At 29.1% G+C, this 15,897-nt stretch overlaps 2 protein-coding genes across 3 annotated transcripts in view; one reads left to right on the top strand and one right to left on the bottom strand.

The window, feature by feature from the left end:
• LOC129906790 (peroxiredoxin-6-like) overlaps positions 1-15,897 on the top strand; it is a 261,543-nt gene that overhangs the window by 204,693 nt on the left and 40,953 nt on the right. The window lies entirely within an intron of this gene.
• Positions 2,603-15,897, bottom strand: part of LOC129906768 (tyrosine-protein kinase receptor torso) — an 82,084-nt gene continuing 68,789 nt past the window's right edge. For both annotated transcript variants that reach the window (XM_055982677.1, XM_055982678.1), the window contains 5 exons: positions 3,376-3,470; positions 3,188-3,307; positions 2,991-3,128; positions 2,767-2,928; positions 2,603-2,697 (listed from right to left, as the gene is read on the bottom strand). In XM_055982677.1, the coding sequence (XP_055838652.1) occupies positions 2,652-2,697; positions 2,767-2,928; positions 2,991-3,128; positions 3,188-3,307; positions 3,376-3,470 (561 nt within the window). In that variant the 3' untranslated portion in view covers positions 2,603-2,651. The remainder of the gene's footprint in view (positions 2,698-2,766; positions 2,929-2,990; positions 3,129-3,187; positions 3,308-3,375; positions 3,471-15,897) is intronic.

Below are 15,897 nucleotides of genomic sequence, written 5' to 3'. Positions count from 1 at the left end.
TTTTGAAGAGGCTTTTATATGTCTTTTTCATACTTGCATTGATGTTGCCTGTGTAATCAATTTACATTGAAGGTTTTGGGATATTTCAAGGGAAACAACCTGATCATCAGACTCCTTGACTCTGACTTCCGAATCTGTTCCAAAATTCAGCCTTATATTGCACTTCACGAAAGTGAAATTTAGCTTTTTGAATAGAATTTGGATGTTCGGTTTTATTTTAGCATGAACAAGTGAAATAAAGCCGATTCTCATTAGGATGAGAACTTTGTTCTATTATATTAAGGTTATTTCGCCCGGTGTTGTTTCATGGCAATAATACATAAATTGTTTCATTTTCATTTAATTAATAAGTAAAATGAAAATAAGTAATAAATTGGATTTATTGTAAAATGCTATAATTTTGATGGAGCCTAAGGTCGCAATATTCAAATTTCAAATTTTTAAAAATTTGAAAATGGCTTAATTTTCGTCTAAAAAATTGGTTTTGAAGGGAGATGTAAGAAAAGCAATTTTAATCTTCTTATGTCGTTTTCTTTCACTCCAATGAGAGTACCCTTTTAGTACTTATTTTTGCACTTTTGAAGGTTTTGTGTTCTTTGACGCCACAAAAGTGTAAAAAAAAAATTACTCCGGAGTAAATTTAGTACTACGGAGTACCCCGGATTTACTCCACATTTTTAGTCAGATTTACACCGATTTGCACACACACTTATGAATTTGAAGTTTGACATTTTAAAAATTTGTTTGAAAAGAGAAAAATGCGAAAAGTTTTTCTTTAAAATTCTTTTGTTATAAACAAGAACAACCATTATGAATATATTTTCTATTATATTATATTCCGCCATATATATTTCTTCCATCATTTCGTTAATTCTTCACTTTTTCCAAATGAAATTGAAAACCTAATAAAACAGCCAGTGTTCTTTATCAATAAAAAAAAATCCTGTGTCAGATAAAAAAAAAATCCCATTTTTTTTCTGCGATGATGGGATATTTTTATTTTACAATGATCAAACTATGGGTGTATATCAATTAGGCTGAAAAAAAAACCGATCAGAAATATAATGAAAAATATACTAAAAGTAAAACTAAGTCCGCTTCTACACGAAGACGCAAAGTGTGAGACGCACATAAGAGCAAGGGAGAAATAAAGTTCGAAAAAAGGGAAGGAAGATTTTCTACCGTGATCCGTGAGTCTCCGGAAAAAAATTTTGTGACTCTTTTTGACGTTTCTCTTTGATCTTGTTCTTTTTTTTTTGCTGTTCTGCTTTATTTTATTTCGTCGGTCGTGGAGTCTGCTTCGTCGGTTGTGTATTATTTGCGTGTATAGTAACGTTTTTAATTTATTCAAAAGTTTTCGTTGCACATAGACCCTACTGGAGTTGTTTTTTTTTTTGTATATTTTGGTGTTTTTTTTTTTAATTAAAATACATAGTCTGCTTCCACACGAAAACGTAGACGCACAAGATACACAGAATACGACGTGAAGAAGCGCGCGATGCACCGAAGCGAAAATCAAAAGGAAATTTGAAGATAATTTCTGCGCCTTGAGTCTTCGTGTAGAAGCAGACAACGAACGCTTTTTATGCTTATATGTTATTAATATTAATTTTTTTTTTCAATTCATAAAATTTTTCCCTAGGGCTATTATCACTATTTTTTTCAAGGAAATTATCAATTTTTGCCTTGTCACACACACAATTACAAAAAAATAAATTACTCTAATTATGTTCTTTCACTCCAGAAAAAGGAGTAAAAATTTAGAGTACTCCTTAATAGAGTGAAAGAAAACGACATTAGATAATGCATCACGCAGTTCTAACAAATACCGTGAAAAAATTTTGTTGGCTTTTTTCATTCATTGATATTGAGGAAACCGTTACTTTTATGAAAACAGAATCGAATTTCAAAAAAAAAAAAAAAATTTACAAAAATCTAATAACTACTTTAATATTTTTAAATTTAATAGGGAACCGAAACGAACATCTGGTTGGTTTTTTACTGTTGAATAGTCTCCTTATATCCATTTCATTATTGGTCACCTTTAGTGAATCTCCAGGGGAATTTCGTTTCCCTTGGAGTATTTCTTTCCCTCGAAATGTATTTTGTGATCGTGATTTCCCTCGGAATTTATTTCCAGAAAAGAAAAAAATCAAAGAAAATTACTGTTAAATTCCCCTGGAAATTTTTTGCCGAATGTTGATACCAATAGATTTCATGACCATTTTCGTCCCCATTTTCGAAGCAAGGGAAATATTCCCAGAGTAATTTTTATTGATTTCGTCAATATTTTTGAGTTATCGATTTTCATTACAAAATTGACTTTTTCGATGTTGTTTTGTCTTTCTTTTCTTCTTTAGCAAACGAAACAATAAAATAGATTTTTATAAAATTTTTAATGTCACATATTTTTTGTTTAACATACTTACATTTTTTATATAATCTACTTTTAGTATAGATCTGCAAAACTTTATATAATCTTATTATGTTAAAAATAACATTAAAATATTACAAAAAAAAAAAACAGGAAAAAATAAAACCTTAAAAACGAATAAAAAAATTCTTATTTAGCTAAATCCAATTTTTGTTTGGTCACAGTTGCTTATTTATTTTTTTCGTTATAGTTACTGAATTGATGCATGTTTTTTTTTTTAAAGAGGTTTTAAATATGATTCATCTGATGATGGTGTTTCAGGGCTAATAAATAAAAAATAATAATTTTATATTAAAAATTTAAGATTTTTTAAGAAAAAAAAAATTCCAAACCTATGTTTTTCTCTTTGTGTTGTTGGTGTTGTTGAATGTAGATTTTCAATCGGCATCGGTGGCGGTGATTCACTTGACATGCAGTCAAGGATGTTTATTATTTCTGTGAAATTAGGTCTTTCCGCTGGATTGAAATTCCAACATGCCATCATAAGATTATACCTTGAATAAAAACACAAAGACAATTAAATACAAAAACTGGATGTTAAGTCTTTTATACTTACAGTCCTTGACTGCAGTTTTTCGGCTTCTCCATGCGGTAGCCAGTCTTAAGAAGATGTATTAATCGATTCGTTGGTATTGAAGGATAGGGAATTCCACCCAGAGTTATTATTTCATACAGCAATATTCCAAAGGACCATCTGTGAAAGAAAATTTCTTAATTAATTAGTTTAAATATTTGATTTGTTGTTAAACCTACACATCACTCTGAGAAGTGTAAACCTGATGAGTCATCGATTCCAGTGCTAACCATTTAATAGGTAACTTGCCATTGCCAGTTTTCTTATAAACATTCTCCTGATATACATCGCGACTCAAACTGTAGAATAGAATGTTATTTTGTTTAATATTCAGTTTAATTTTGAATGATTTCCTATCAAAACGAACCCGAAATCAGCTATTTTAACAGTACGATCTGCTGAAACTAACACATTGCGAGCAGCCAAATCCCGATGAACAACCTTATTTTTACAAAGAAATTCCTGCAAAAAATATAAAGAAAAATGTTATATTTTGCCTCCTTGAATCTTATAGGAATTTTACACTAGTTATAGGAATTAATAACGGCGAGAAGCATTTCTGCACTCAGAGAACAAAATATTTATTATCGGGATACGAATTAAAATAGTTAAAAAAATAATTATTTTTGACTATTTTAATAGTCAATCGAAGTAGTCGTATTATCCAAATTAACTATTAAATAATCAATTTTAACTATTAAAATAGTTGTATGTGACTATTTAAATAGTCAATAATGACTATTTAAGATAGTTAGCCCGGTTTAAGCTATTAAAATAGTTATTTTTTTTTCTCTGTGTGGCTTATTATAGAAGCCAAGTAAATTATTTCTGTTTACTATCACCACATGCTTTTTTATTTATATATTTTTATATTTCGGGTTGTTAGAAAAATACGATAGAATATTGCACCTTATTTATTTTTCGGGGCCTCTGTTTGAAAATCTTCAAAAGTTCTTTTTTGGTGTGCGATTTTATAATTAAAATAATGATAAAATTTAAATAATGCTAATTTAAATTTCGCATTAAAAAAATCCATTTAATTTATCTGGGGCCTAATATACATTTCATTTTTCTGGGCCCCGAAAATATTACAGGCCCCAACAATTTGCTGCTAGCCAATTAGATATGCAGTAGGCGAAAAGGCCCATAATTGAGTATCTTCACTTAGAAAAAGACCATACTCAGGGAAAAAAATAGTTATTTTGTAACTACAGTCGACTCCCTCTAAGTCGAACTTTTTCACCATATTTAATGAACAATTTTGAAGAAAAAATATTAAATTAATCCCTCTAACTCGAATTTCCCTCTAACTCGAACCAATTTTCGAGTCCTTTTCGAGACTTAGAGGGAGTCGACTGTATTTGCATAGTCACTTTATAGAATTCAATGAAATTTGGCGAATAACTATTTTTTGACAGAAAATAGTTACAAAATAGTTAAAAATGGACAGGTTCAGAAACGTTAGGCACTAAATATTTAGGTAATTTCTCGGGCTCTGATTGGTCAACTGTCAAAAAATATCCTTCCAATTTAGGTAATTTTATTGGAAAGCTGACTGGAAAGTTAGGCAAGAAAATTTTCCCTAAATATTTAGGAAAGTTTTTTTTTTAATTATAACAGAATTAAATTTATTTGTGCGAAAAAAACGAGTAAAAAATGCATTATAGGTAATAATTAATAATATTATTTTTAAAGTAAAGTAAAATATGTAAAATTCTTAAGTAAATTTCGAAATTTGACAAAAATGTTGTATCCAAACTAATTTAGTCAATTTACTCAAATTTCCGTTCAGAAATCGATGTTGCCTAAATATTTAGTACCTAATACTTCCTGAACGTGCCCAATGACTATTCTAATAGTCACATGCCAAAGCAAAATAGTTAAAAGTAACTATTTTGTATAGTTACAGAAAACAAGATGTCGTATGGTTGCAGATGAAAAGATGTCGAAGCGTGCCAGTGTTTAAAAAGAATTTGACCTGAATTTGAATGTGTTCACCTAAGAACAAGCGGATTCTACATTAAATTAACTGGATTTCCGCATGTTTTTTTTTTGCCAAGATGACTTCCGTCTTAAATTTAGCGAACAGATCATATTAATTTCTTTAAAAGAAATCCACTTAATTTTAGCGGAAAATCATCTTATTTTTATCTTATCTTATTTTATCAAGCTATGTCGCTGTTGGAAATGAAAGTATAAATATCTCCAACTAAGGCTGAAGTTTTTAAAATTTTTATTTTTTGACGGTTTTAGAAGAAGAAAGTTCACATTAATATGAAATGAAGTTAAACTTAAATTTAATAGGATTAAAGTGGATTCCACTTATTTTAAGCGGAGATTCTATTCCTTTAAGTTATGATGAGATATAAAGTGGCCATCATCTTATATTTTGTGGTGCCTTTTTTTCTCCGTGCCCTTACTAAAAATTAGGAAGCTGAATAAACATGACATCTGTTTGCCTTGTTATTAGGGCTGTAAAAGTAACGACAAAATGAGTACCCGCATGTATATGTTACTTTTGATACTAGTACCCGCATCAGGGTTCGGACTTTACTTCGATCGAAGTAGATTTACTTCGATTTTGGGAAAAAAAATAAAATCTACTTCCCTACTTCTCTTTTTCAGGATCTACTTCTAAAGTCTTGATTGAAAAATATTTTTCAAATAATAAATTTAAAGAAAGGGATTTAACTTCAATTTTAAATCTGGTCGAGGCATTGAGAAATAAAGCTCAACTGAAATCTGAAAAGATGAATGGAGGTCAATTATTCTTCGAATTCAAGATATAAAAAAGTTTATCAAAGTAATTTTGACTGATTTTGAAGAATTCCTGATCAAAAATTTGTTAGATGATTCTGAATTCACCATTTTACCCCAAAGCACCGTTACAACAACTAGATGATAAAGGTTTTTTGGAAAAGATCATAATAAAAAAAAGTAAAGAAAAATAATTTTGTTGAAAAATAATTTTTTTAGAATAAATTTTTGCAAATTTTGGATCTACTTCACTTTTTTTTCAAATTTACTTCAAAATTTTGAAACTGAAGTCCGAACCCTGACCCGCATCAATAATATCGTTACTCGTTACTTTCGTATGTTTCGCATTTTTCGCATATTTCGTATGTTTCGCGTGTTTCGCATGTTTCGTTACTTTCGTTACTTTCGCATGCTTGGTGTGTTTCGTACATTTCGTATATTTCATGTATTTGATACGTTTCGTATGTTTGGTATTTTAAGTATGTTTCGTATATTGGTATAAGGGTGTACAAATTTTTTTTTTTTGAAAAAAAAAACCAAAAACAATTTCTATAATCTAAGCTACATTTTAAGGTCATAAACATTAAAATTAGTTGCGGCATTCTCATATTATAATAGTTTAAAGGTAGCTATATTGAATTTTTTTCGTTTTTTTTTTAATCAAACGTGGAAACTTTTTTGATTTTTTTCCAAATTTTTCGACAAAACTTTGGCAATTTTTTGTTTATATTCGTTCAGTAATCTTATTACAATTCTTTAGAGACCTTTATTTCAAAAGTACAACGCGCAGATCTCGAAATATTAACACTTCAATACAACCATGTCGAACAATTATTTTTCATTTATTTTTTCTATTGACAGTGATTTTCAAACCTAGTTTTCTCTGCTTTTTTTTGTGTTGAAAATTTTGCACCGAAAATAAACTAATTTTTTGAAAAACCAAAAAACTTTTGTACATTCTTAAACTATATATCAATACCATTAACACCAAGGCCATAAACAGATTGGTTGCGTCGTGGATATACATATTTCGGCCAAATAGAGAAAATACAAAAACGTCTCTTTTGATATTTCTGTATAAATTTTATCGACAACAAAATGATTATTGAACCTTGGTACTACTGTTTTAATCAAGGCAAAAGTAAACTCCAGATAATTATCTGCAGTTAGCATTCTCACTATAGTTACGATACCGACACGAGATGCGAAATGCGACAAATTGAGTGTATCACTTCATTTCGTATCTCTTACATCGGATTTAGTATTGAAACTGGAATCTACTCGTATGTTTCGTATCTCGTACGTTTCGTATGTTTCGTTACTTCAATACCCAGTAACGAAACATACGAGTAACGATACTGTTGAGAAAGTAACGTTTCGTTACTGAAGTGAATACCCGCATTTTAGTAACGAATACATACGATTTGCTACAGCTCTACTTGTTATTTATTTAATATAACAGGATTCTTCCTTATGTGGGACCATAGCATCCGTATATACGCCCCAGATTTTGAATAGAAGTTTGAATTCATAGTGAACATGTCAATGCATTTAGGTACACAAATTATAAATCTATTTTTTTTTTTTTAATTTTCGACAAAAATCCTTGCTGAAAAAACTGCAGGCTAAAAAAAATTCTATACAAATTTTTTGAGTGAGAAATCAAATGAAAGACTCTTTAAGCTATTTTAATCAATAAAACGCAAGGGTTCTCTTGAGATCTGGTTGGTAAATAATTATGGCCTACACACATTCACGTTGAACTAAGTCACGTAGTAAGTGTCGTAACTCCACTTGAATACACCGAAAAAAAAAATTTGATAATAACAGCTATCAAATTAACATTTTTCAGTGACAAAAGTCGTCCAACAATTAAAATATCAATTTTGATATTTTATCATATCATTTTGACATTTTTTAATTTCAGGTGGGACAGTGAAAATTTCACTTTGACAACTAAAATATCATTTTGACATTTTTTTAAGTTAAAGTGGATAGTGAAAATTTCACTTTGACAATTAAAATATCAATGTTGACTAGATTTTACGTTTTAGTTTATTATAATGAAACCTATTTCTTTCCTTTTCATTTTTATTATTTTTATTATTTTAAGAATTTTCTTTCTTTTTTCGAAACATTACTGAAAGGGAATATTCTTTACAAATTAATGGTGATATTATTATTTCTATTATAGGTGATATAATTGTTTTGTTATTTTCTCCCAAACTATGTGAAGTAAAATTTTAGTGCCGATCAAATTTTCTCAGTAAATCATACATTTTACTTCGAAAAAACACAAAGCGCCTTTAAATTAGTACACATTAAGAATTTTTTTATTTAATATTTTTCAATAATTTGGAATGAGAAATTGATATGAAAAAATGATAATAAAATATCAAAAAAAATTTAAAAAATGTGACATTTAAATATCATCCTGATAATAAAAATGTTGTTTTAACATTTTAAATATCATAAAACACATTTTATAGAGCATTTTTGGCTGATATTTAAAAAATGTTAATTTGATATTTAAAAAATGTTAAATTGATATTGGTTTTTTTTTTCGGTGTAGAATGAAGTCCCAGTTCAATCCATCCAAATGATTAATTCGTCACTTCAGAGCATTCATGTGTAATATACACAAATAAACAAAATCAAATATTAATTTCCAGTCATTACATACACACATGAAAATTCACACAAACATATGATGATTGACTATTCACTTATGTATTTTACGATGTATCATTTCGTAGGAGTGCTGTTCTTGGAATGTATATTATTGTGTTCACTACGGTGTATGAGTACTTATTTAAGTTGTTTGTTTATTTTTGGGGAATTTTCTGTTATAATTTCTCAAAAAAAAATGTACATAAAAGCTACATACTTTTCATAGTTTAAGGCACAACTACTACAACTTTATTTATTATTTTACTGGTTCCATACAAAGCTAGTAGGTAACATTTATTAACGAACTTTGAATTTCAATAAAATCATGTTTTGGAAATTTAATGCAAACTTATAAGAAGGAGTTTATGTATGACTTTTTCATACTTGCAAAGAAAAAGAAGCTACCTATTATCATTGTACCCTGGAAGAGTTGTTTTTGTGTGTTTCCCAAAATCTTCTTTCCATAAAAAATGGTCTTCACTGCACTGAATGAAAATAAAGTAACATTTTTTTCGAAAAAAAAAAAAAATAATTCCTGCTTTTTCATTTAATTACAAAAACACGTATAAATTCGTTAAGAAAACAAAACCAATGTGTTTCCTATAAATGCAAACTATTTTTCATCCTTACAAAAAAAAAAAAAAAAAAAAAAAAATATTTTTCACATTTTTTTTCCGAATGAATTCCATTAACTGCTTTTTGTGAACATTGTTTCAACGAAAGCACATACATATTTTTGATAAGTTTTACTTCCACCTACTTTGTTTGTACAGGAAAAATAATATGAATTTTATATGGTTCACTGAATATTTTTAGGAATACTGAATTTTGTGTATTAACTTCCTGTCTGTGATTTTATGGAATGGTTTAAATACGAATATTTAATGAAGTAAGAGCTCGTGTTTTGAAAAGTCTTTTATTTTGTTGTATCTTGAAATGAACAAGGTTTAAACAGAAATAGAATTTGAAGTATGTTATTCAAAAGTAATAGAGAAGACCTTAGCAAAAATAAAAACATAATTTAGGGAACAAGTACCTACTTTAATATTCGATATTCATAATAATAATATGTGCAGTTTTATGAGTGTGTTACGCAATAATGGATTTACAATAATGGATTTTTATCTTCAATAAATATTCTTGTAAAAGGAATATAATCTATTCAATTTTATCAAGTTAAGAATAAATGAATCCTTAATTTGAAATTTGTTACTCAGAGAAAAGCTTTGCTTATAATTTAGGTAATAAATTATAACACAAAATATTCTCCAAGATAATAAATTGTGTTTAAGCAGATTTAGATATGTTTATCATACTTACGCGTAGACTCGGAGAGAAAAAATTAACGTATGGATGAAATTAATTTTCTAGATTAAGTTCTTGATTAGGCAAGGACAAATGTCGAAGATTGCTTTGAAGGGCTTTATTAATTACAACAAGTTTTTGGGATACGGAGTGGATTTTGAAAAATTCAGTATAAAATTTTGGTATAAAAAGTTTTTTTGGGGCCAATCCTCAATTTTGTCCCAGTCCTTTAAAAAAAAAAATTGATTTTTCAAAAATAAAAAAAAAAAAAAATAAAATTTGAAGATTGCGGTTTATAAAAGGTTTTTGTAGAAAAAGTCCTTTCTGAGATAGTCAAAAATCAAGAAAACGGTTATATGGTTGATAGCCTTAATAATGGTTCCGGCTGCAGTTCCAGGTATAACCATAGACAGACAAAATTGCAATTTACCCTTTCAACAGAAAAAAAATGGTATTTTGAAATCTTATTGTAAACAGATTTCAGTAGTTTTTTTTATTCTTATGTGACTAATAATTCCCCATTTTCGCTGCACTTTTGGTAGTGTTGAAGCTTTATAGGTTTATTTATAATTAGATTTTTTTTTTTAATTCATAAGGAATGTAAAAACACTTAATTTGTTTTTATAAAACGAAGTATGACTTTGATTTTTTGAAAAAATCGAAAACCCTTACAACCGTTTTTTTTAAAATACCCAAAATCTTCTTTAAAAAAATGGTATTTAACGGGGTGTCCCGCAAGTTATCCAAAACGCGTCCGAAACGCGTCTGAAACGCCTCCTGAACGCGTCCTAAACGCGTCCAAAACGGGGTATCATTTTCATCATATTTCTTTCGGTTTTAGTCATGCATTTCACCTTTACTAATAAAAAAAAAAACAACCTCTAACTCAATACTCAAGATAATTTTGTTTAATTTAATTTTCTGGTTCTCATAAAAATACAAATGAAATGTTTCTGACTACCGACTTTATAGATACGAAACTTTTAAGCCAAAATTAATAAAAATCCAAGAACTATAAAAAAATATATAATCAATAATACAGTCAAATAAGGAGAAAAAAGGGGTAAATCTCGGAATGAATGTTAATAGAAATTTTTTTTGCTCAATATCTTCCTTTTGCCATTCTATAACATATCTCAAAAGTTTAGAAAAATCTCATGTCCGCTTGTCGCGATTTCAAGGTCAAATTGCGAAATGGAGATTTTCAAAATTAGCAAAAATAGGCTATGGTATTATATACACATATGATACAGTGCTGCTAAAAACATTCCGGATTTTTTTGTCATTTTCATCAATTGAAATTTTATAACACAAAACTGTAACAAAATATTATTTTAATATTTTTTCTAGGCCGTTTATATATCAGTTAAGCAATTTTAACAGAAAATAGTGATCTTTAATGCATACAAAAATTTTAAAAATTGAAAAATGAAGTAGAGTCAGAAGTTCAGGTGTGATAAACTAACCGGATTTTTCAAGGATTTTGATTTTCGTTGTTGAGGTAAGGGTTTTAAGCGTAACTTTAATACAATTTTTGTTTGCAGTTCCAAAAAAAGTTGTTAGCTTTGTGAATTGTAAAAATTATTTTATGGCATAACGGAAAAAACGCGTTATAGTCCTCAAATTCGTTATTGAGTTGTAGAACGTTTTCAAGCCGAAATAAAACAAAATATTGTCCCTTTGGGATGTTGAAAATTGCAACGTCAAGTGAGTTTGATATCGTCAAAAAATAAAAAAGCGAAAAATTTGTTGAAGTAGATCAATTGGGTGGATGCCATCACAAAATATCCATAAAAACTGATAGGCGAATACAGAGTTTTTTGATAAAAGATCCTTTTGCGACTTCTTAAACGATTTGTGAGGAGCTTAATCTGCCTTCAACATCAAGTTCAGTAAGAAAGGGTTTGAGAGGTTTGGTCGTTATGTCTTTCGGCTCGGAAAAAGGCCATTTCATTATACTAAGCATTGTCTAAAAAGGTAGGCAATGAAAGGATCTTAAGAAACACTTTAAATTTGAAAATAAAAATACTTTATCACGGTTGTATTTACAAAAAAACATCTTAGTTGCTCGATAACAAAACGGAAAAATATTCTTTTCAGTTATAAAAGCAATTTTAGCTTGTTTTATTCCCATTGTGAAATGGCGCAAACATGGTCATGTTTGAAACCAAAAAAATATGCTCCCTATTGTGAAGCACAGCAGAGGATCAGTGATGGTTTTGGTTTTTTCAGCTGCAGGCTCTAGCAGGTTACAACAAATCAACGAAATTATGGATCATTTCCAGGATAGAGAGATGTTGGAGTCGATAATGACTCTATTAAAGGAGAAAGAAATGCCTTTACGTCGCCTCTTTCTGCAAGTTATGATGCCAAAAATTCTTAAAAGCTCATTAAACAGTAGTTTGGGGCAGACAATACTCCTGGCTTAGAATAGCCGTAACAATTAGTCGACTTGAACCTGATTAAAAATTTGTGGGCCGTCTTTAAGTGACGGGTAGAAAAGAAAAAGCACACCTCAGCAACTACCGTACTTGTAGCTTTGAAAAATAACTGGGAGCATATTTATAGTCTTATTTTATTTAATTTGGATTAGTCGAAGTGTCGTTGGTACCAAGTAGTCTTTAAAAAGAAAGGTTACTGAACAAAATATTAACTTTGAAAATTAACATTAAAAAATCCGGTTAGTTTTTCACAGCTGAAATTCTGACTTTACTTAATTTTTCAATTTTTAAAATTTTTGAGTGTATTAAAGATCGTTTTTTAGAAAAAATATTAAAACAATGTTTTGTACCAGTTTTGTGTTGTAAAATTTCAATTGATGAAAATGACAAAAAAATCCGGAATGTTTTTAGCAGCACTGTACATGTTTTCGAGGTATTTTTTAATGCTGATGCCAAAAAATCTAAAATCAAGACAATCTGACGCCTCTGAAAAAAGTTATACCAGTTTTTCATTTGTCAACCTATATTATTATAACAGTTGCAAACTTACTACCGAAAAACCCTTAAAAGTTATGGTAGAGGAACCAAATTTTGCATGAAGGTTTTCATATCCATTATTATTAGGAATCAAAAAAATGCAATGAAAAAAAAACATTTATATCTATGAAAAATTGGTATTTAAAAAAAAAAAGGGAAATTTTGGGATATGCACTAAAAAACATCCTGCTACAATCTTAGAATTAGTGCTAATAGGCTATTTTTTTTGTTTCTATCTTTGTTTGGATATTCTATATCTTATGTCAAAAATCTAAAAAAATCTCATGTCCGCAAGTCCTAATTTTGGAGGTTAAACTAAGTTAGGTGCAGACTTAAAAAAATTAGCAAGAAAAGTTTAAATTTGTATATGTAATGTATTTCAGAGAAGATTTATGCGATTTTCTCTCCGTTTTCTACCATGGTCCCCCGAAATCTCACTACCTCCCTACAATCAAAGAGTTATGCTACTAAATCTCCCTCTACTCTCAAAGCATAGAGAATATTTACAGCTTTGTTACATCATTAAAATAATAAACGGTTCTATAACATCGCCATCAACTTTGGATCGTTTACATTTCAGTTTTAGCCAAGCTAACATAAGAAGACAAATACCTTTATGTCCATCTTTCAGTAGAGTAAATTATGGATTATATAGTCCTCTTAATCAGTTGATTTCAGTATTCAATAAATATTACTTTATGATCTCTTCTGTTAATGATAATTTTAAAAGTATAAAATTCAAACAAATCGTTTTTAATACGAGAATGTAATGTAAATTTAAAATGTACTAGTTTTAAGATATATAATAAGTGTTTAACGTTAGTCCTTAACGCATTAAATAAATAAAATAAAAATATACCAACATAAGCGACATGATTTAAGGTTATTTTTAACACTTATTCCAAAAAAACTCACAATAAGTCAACCTGACCATCCCTGAAAAGTAATGCACCTTATTCATGTTGATCTGACACAAATATCTGAAGTGTTGTTTTTCAATTTTTTAAAATCTGCACCTTATCTTCAAACCAGGAAAATTAGGACTTGCGGACATGAGATTTTTTTAGATTTTTGACATAAGATATAGAATATCCAAACAAAGATAGAAACAAAAAAATTATCCTATTAGCACTAATTCCAAGATTGTAGCAGGATGTTTTTTAGTGCATATCCCAAAATTTCCCTTTTTACTTGCGATATAGGTACTATATATCAAGTTATGCATTCGTACAAAAAAAAAAAGTTGAGATAACATTTTTCCATGACATTACGATGATAGACAATGCCAAAAAAGTGGGTCCCGGAAGTCCGTCTGTCCGTCTGTCTGTCAGTCTGTCAGTCTGTCAGTCTGTCAGTCTGTCAGTCTGTCAGTCTGTCAGTCTGTCAGTCTGTCAGTCTGTCAGTCTGTCAGTCTGTCAGTCTGTCAGTCTGTCAGTCTGTCAGTCTGTCAGTCTGTCAGTCTGTCAGTCTGTCAGTCTGTCAGTCTGTCAGTCTGTCAGTCTGTCAGTCTGTCAGTCTGTCAGTCTGTCAGTCTGTCAGTCTGTCAGTCTGTCAGTCTGTCAGTCTGTCAGTCTGTCAGTCTGTCAGTCTGTCAGTCTGTCAGTCTGTCAGTCTGTCAGTCTGTCAGTCTGTCAGTCTGTCAGTCTGTCTGTCTGTATAAGGAGCTAGAGCCTAAACGGATGGACCGATTGCCTTCAAACTTGCTATGTAGAAGTTTTTGGTGACTCTCCAGAGGGGCTTTTGGAATTAATTTTTTTGGACCAAAAATAACGGTACCTGCCATATAAAAATTTCGGAAAAGTTTAATTTTTCGAAAACGGCTCCAACGATTTTGTTAAAAAAATTCAAATGTTAGTTTTTAAATAAGGTCTATCTTTTGATGAAGAAAATTTTTTTGGAAAATCATTATTAACGGTACCTGCCATAGGACCACTTTTTTCAAATCTGATTTTCTGCCAAACTGCTTATTGTATTTCAACGAAATTTTTTATACAAAAGCATTTATATAATTTAAATATAAGCCAAAAATTTTTGAAAAATCAAATTTTCGAAAACGGGACATTTAATTTTTTTGAAATTTTGTTTTTAGATGTTGATTAGTTATTTCTAAAAAATGGCATACCAATTTTATTTTTAAACTTTTTTTTCAAAAAATTATTTAAGAAAAATTAGTTTTTTTTAAAAAACGGCTCTAACGATTTTGAACATTTTTTTTCTAAAAATACACCTTAATATATCAAATAAAACTGCATACCTGTTTTGTGGGGCGATTTGATTTTAGATATTGTTTTATTTTTTTGAAAAATTAATTTTTTTTTGTTTTTATATACCTACATTTCCCAAGTTTCTATATAAAAAGTCTTAAAAATTTAAGCAACTTGAACTGTAAGAGCAAGTTCGTGCGACCCAGTCGTGCATTTTATTTTTTTAAAAATACCAATTTTTCATAGATATGAATGTTTTTTTAATTGCATTTTTTTGATTCCTAATAATAATGGATATGAAAACCTTCATGCAAAATTTGGTTCCTCTACCATAACTTTTAAGGGTTTTTCGGTAGTAAGTTTGCAACTGTTATAATAATATAGATTGACAAATGAAAAACTGGTATAACTTTTTTCAGAGACGTCAGATTGTCTTGATTTTAGATTTTTGGGTATCAGCATTAAAAAATACCTCGAAAACATGTATCATATGTGTATATAATACCATAGTCTATTTTTGCTAATTTTGAAAATCTCCATTTCGCGATTTGACCTTGAAATCTTGACAAGCGGACATGAGATTTTTCTAGACTTTTGAGATATGTTATAGAATGGCAAAAGGAAGATATTGAGCAAAAAAATGTCTACCAACATTCATTCCGAGGTTAAACCCTTATTTGACTGGATTACAAATGATTTATTAAAAAAGAAATGAATTTGAATTTTTTGTAATACAAAAAAGAAACACACACAAAACTAACCTTCGGAAAAAAAACATTTTGTGTGGAAGGGTGTTTTTTTTTTTTTGGAATTATATAGACCTATAGTACTTGTTTGTTAATAAATTTCTTTTAATCACTTGGAAGATAAAAACATCTTGTACAACAATTTAATATCAATTTTTTTTTCGGTCCTCAGTCACTTTGGTGTATACGTAACTTATTTAGTTAAATAACATTTCTAATCAAAATATTT

This window comes from Episyrphus balteatus, chromosome 1 (assembly GCF_945859705.1).
Source record: "Episyrphus balteatus chromosome 1, idEpiBalt1.1, whole genome shotgun sequence".
NCBI classification, from domain to species: Eukaryota; Metazoa; Arthropoda; class Insecta; order Diptera; family Syrphidae; genus Episyrphus; species Episyrphus balteatus.
The sequence above is the reverse complement of the archived record's forward strand: the minus strand, read 5'-3'. Positions and strand labels throughout refer to the sequence as shown.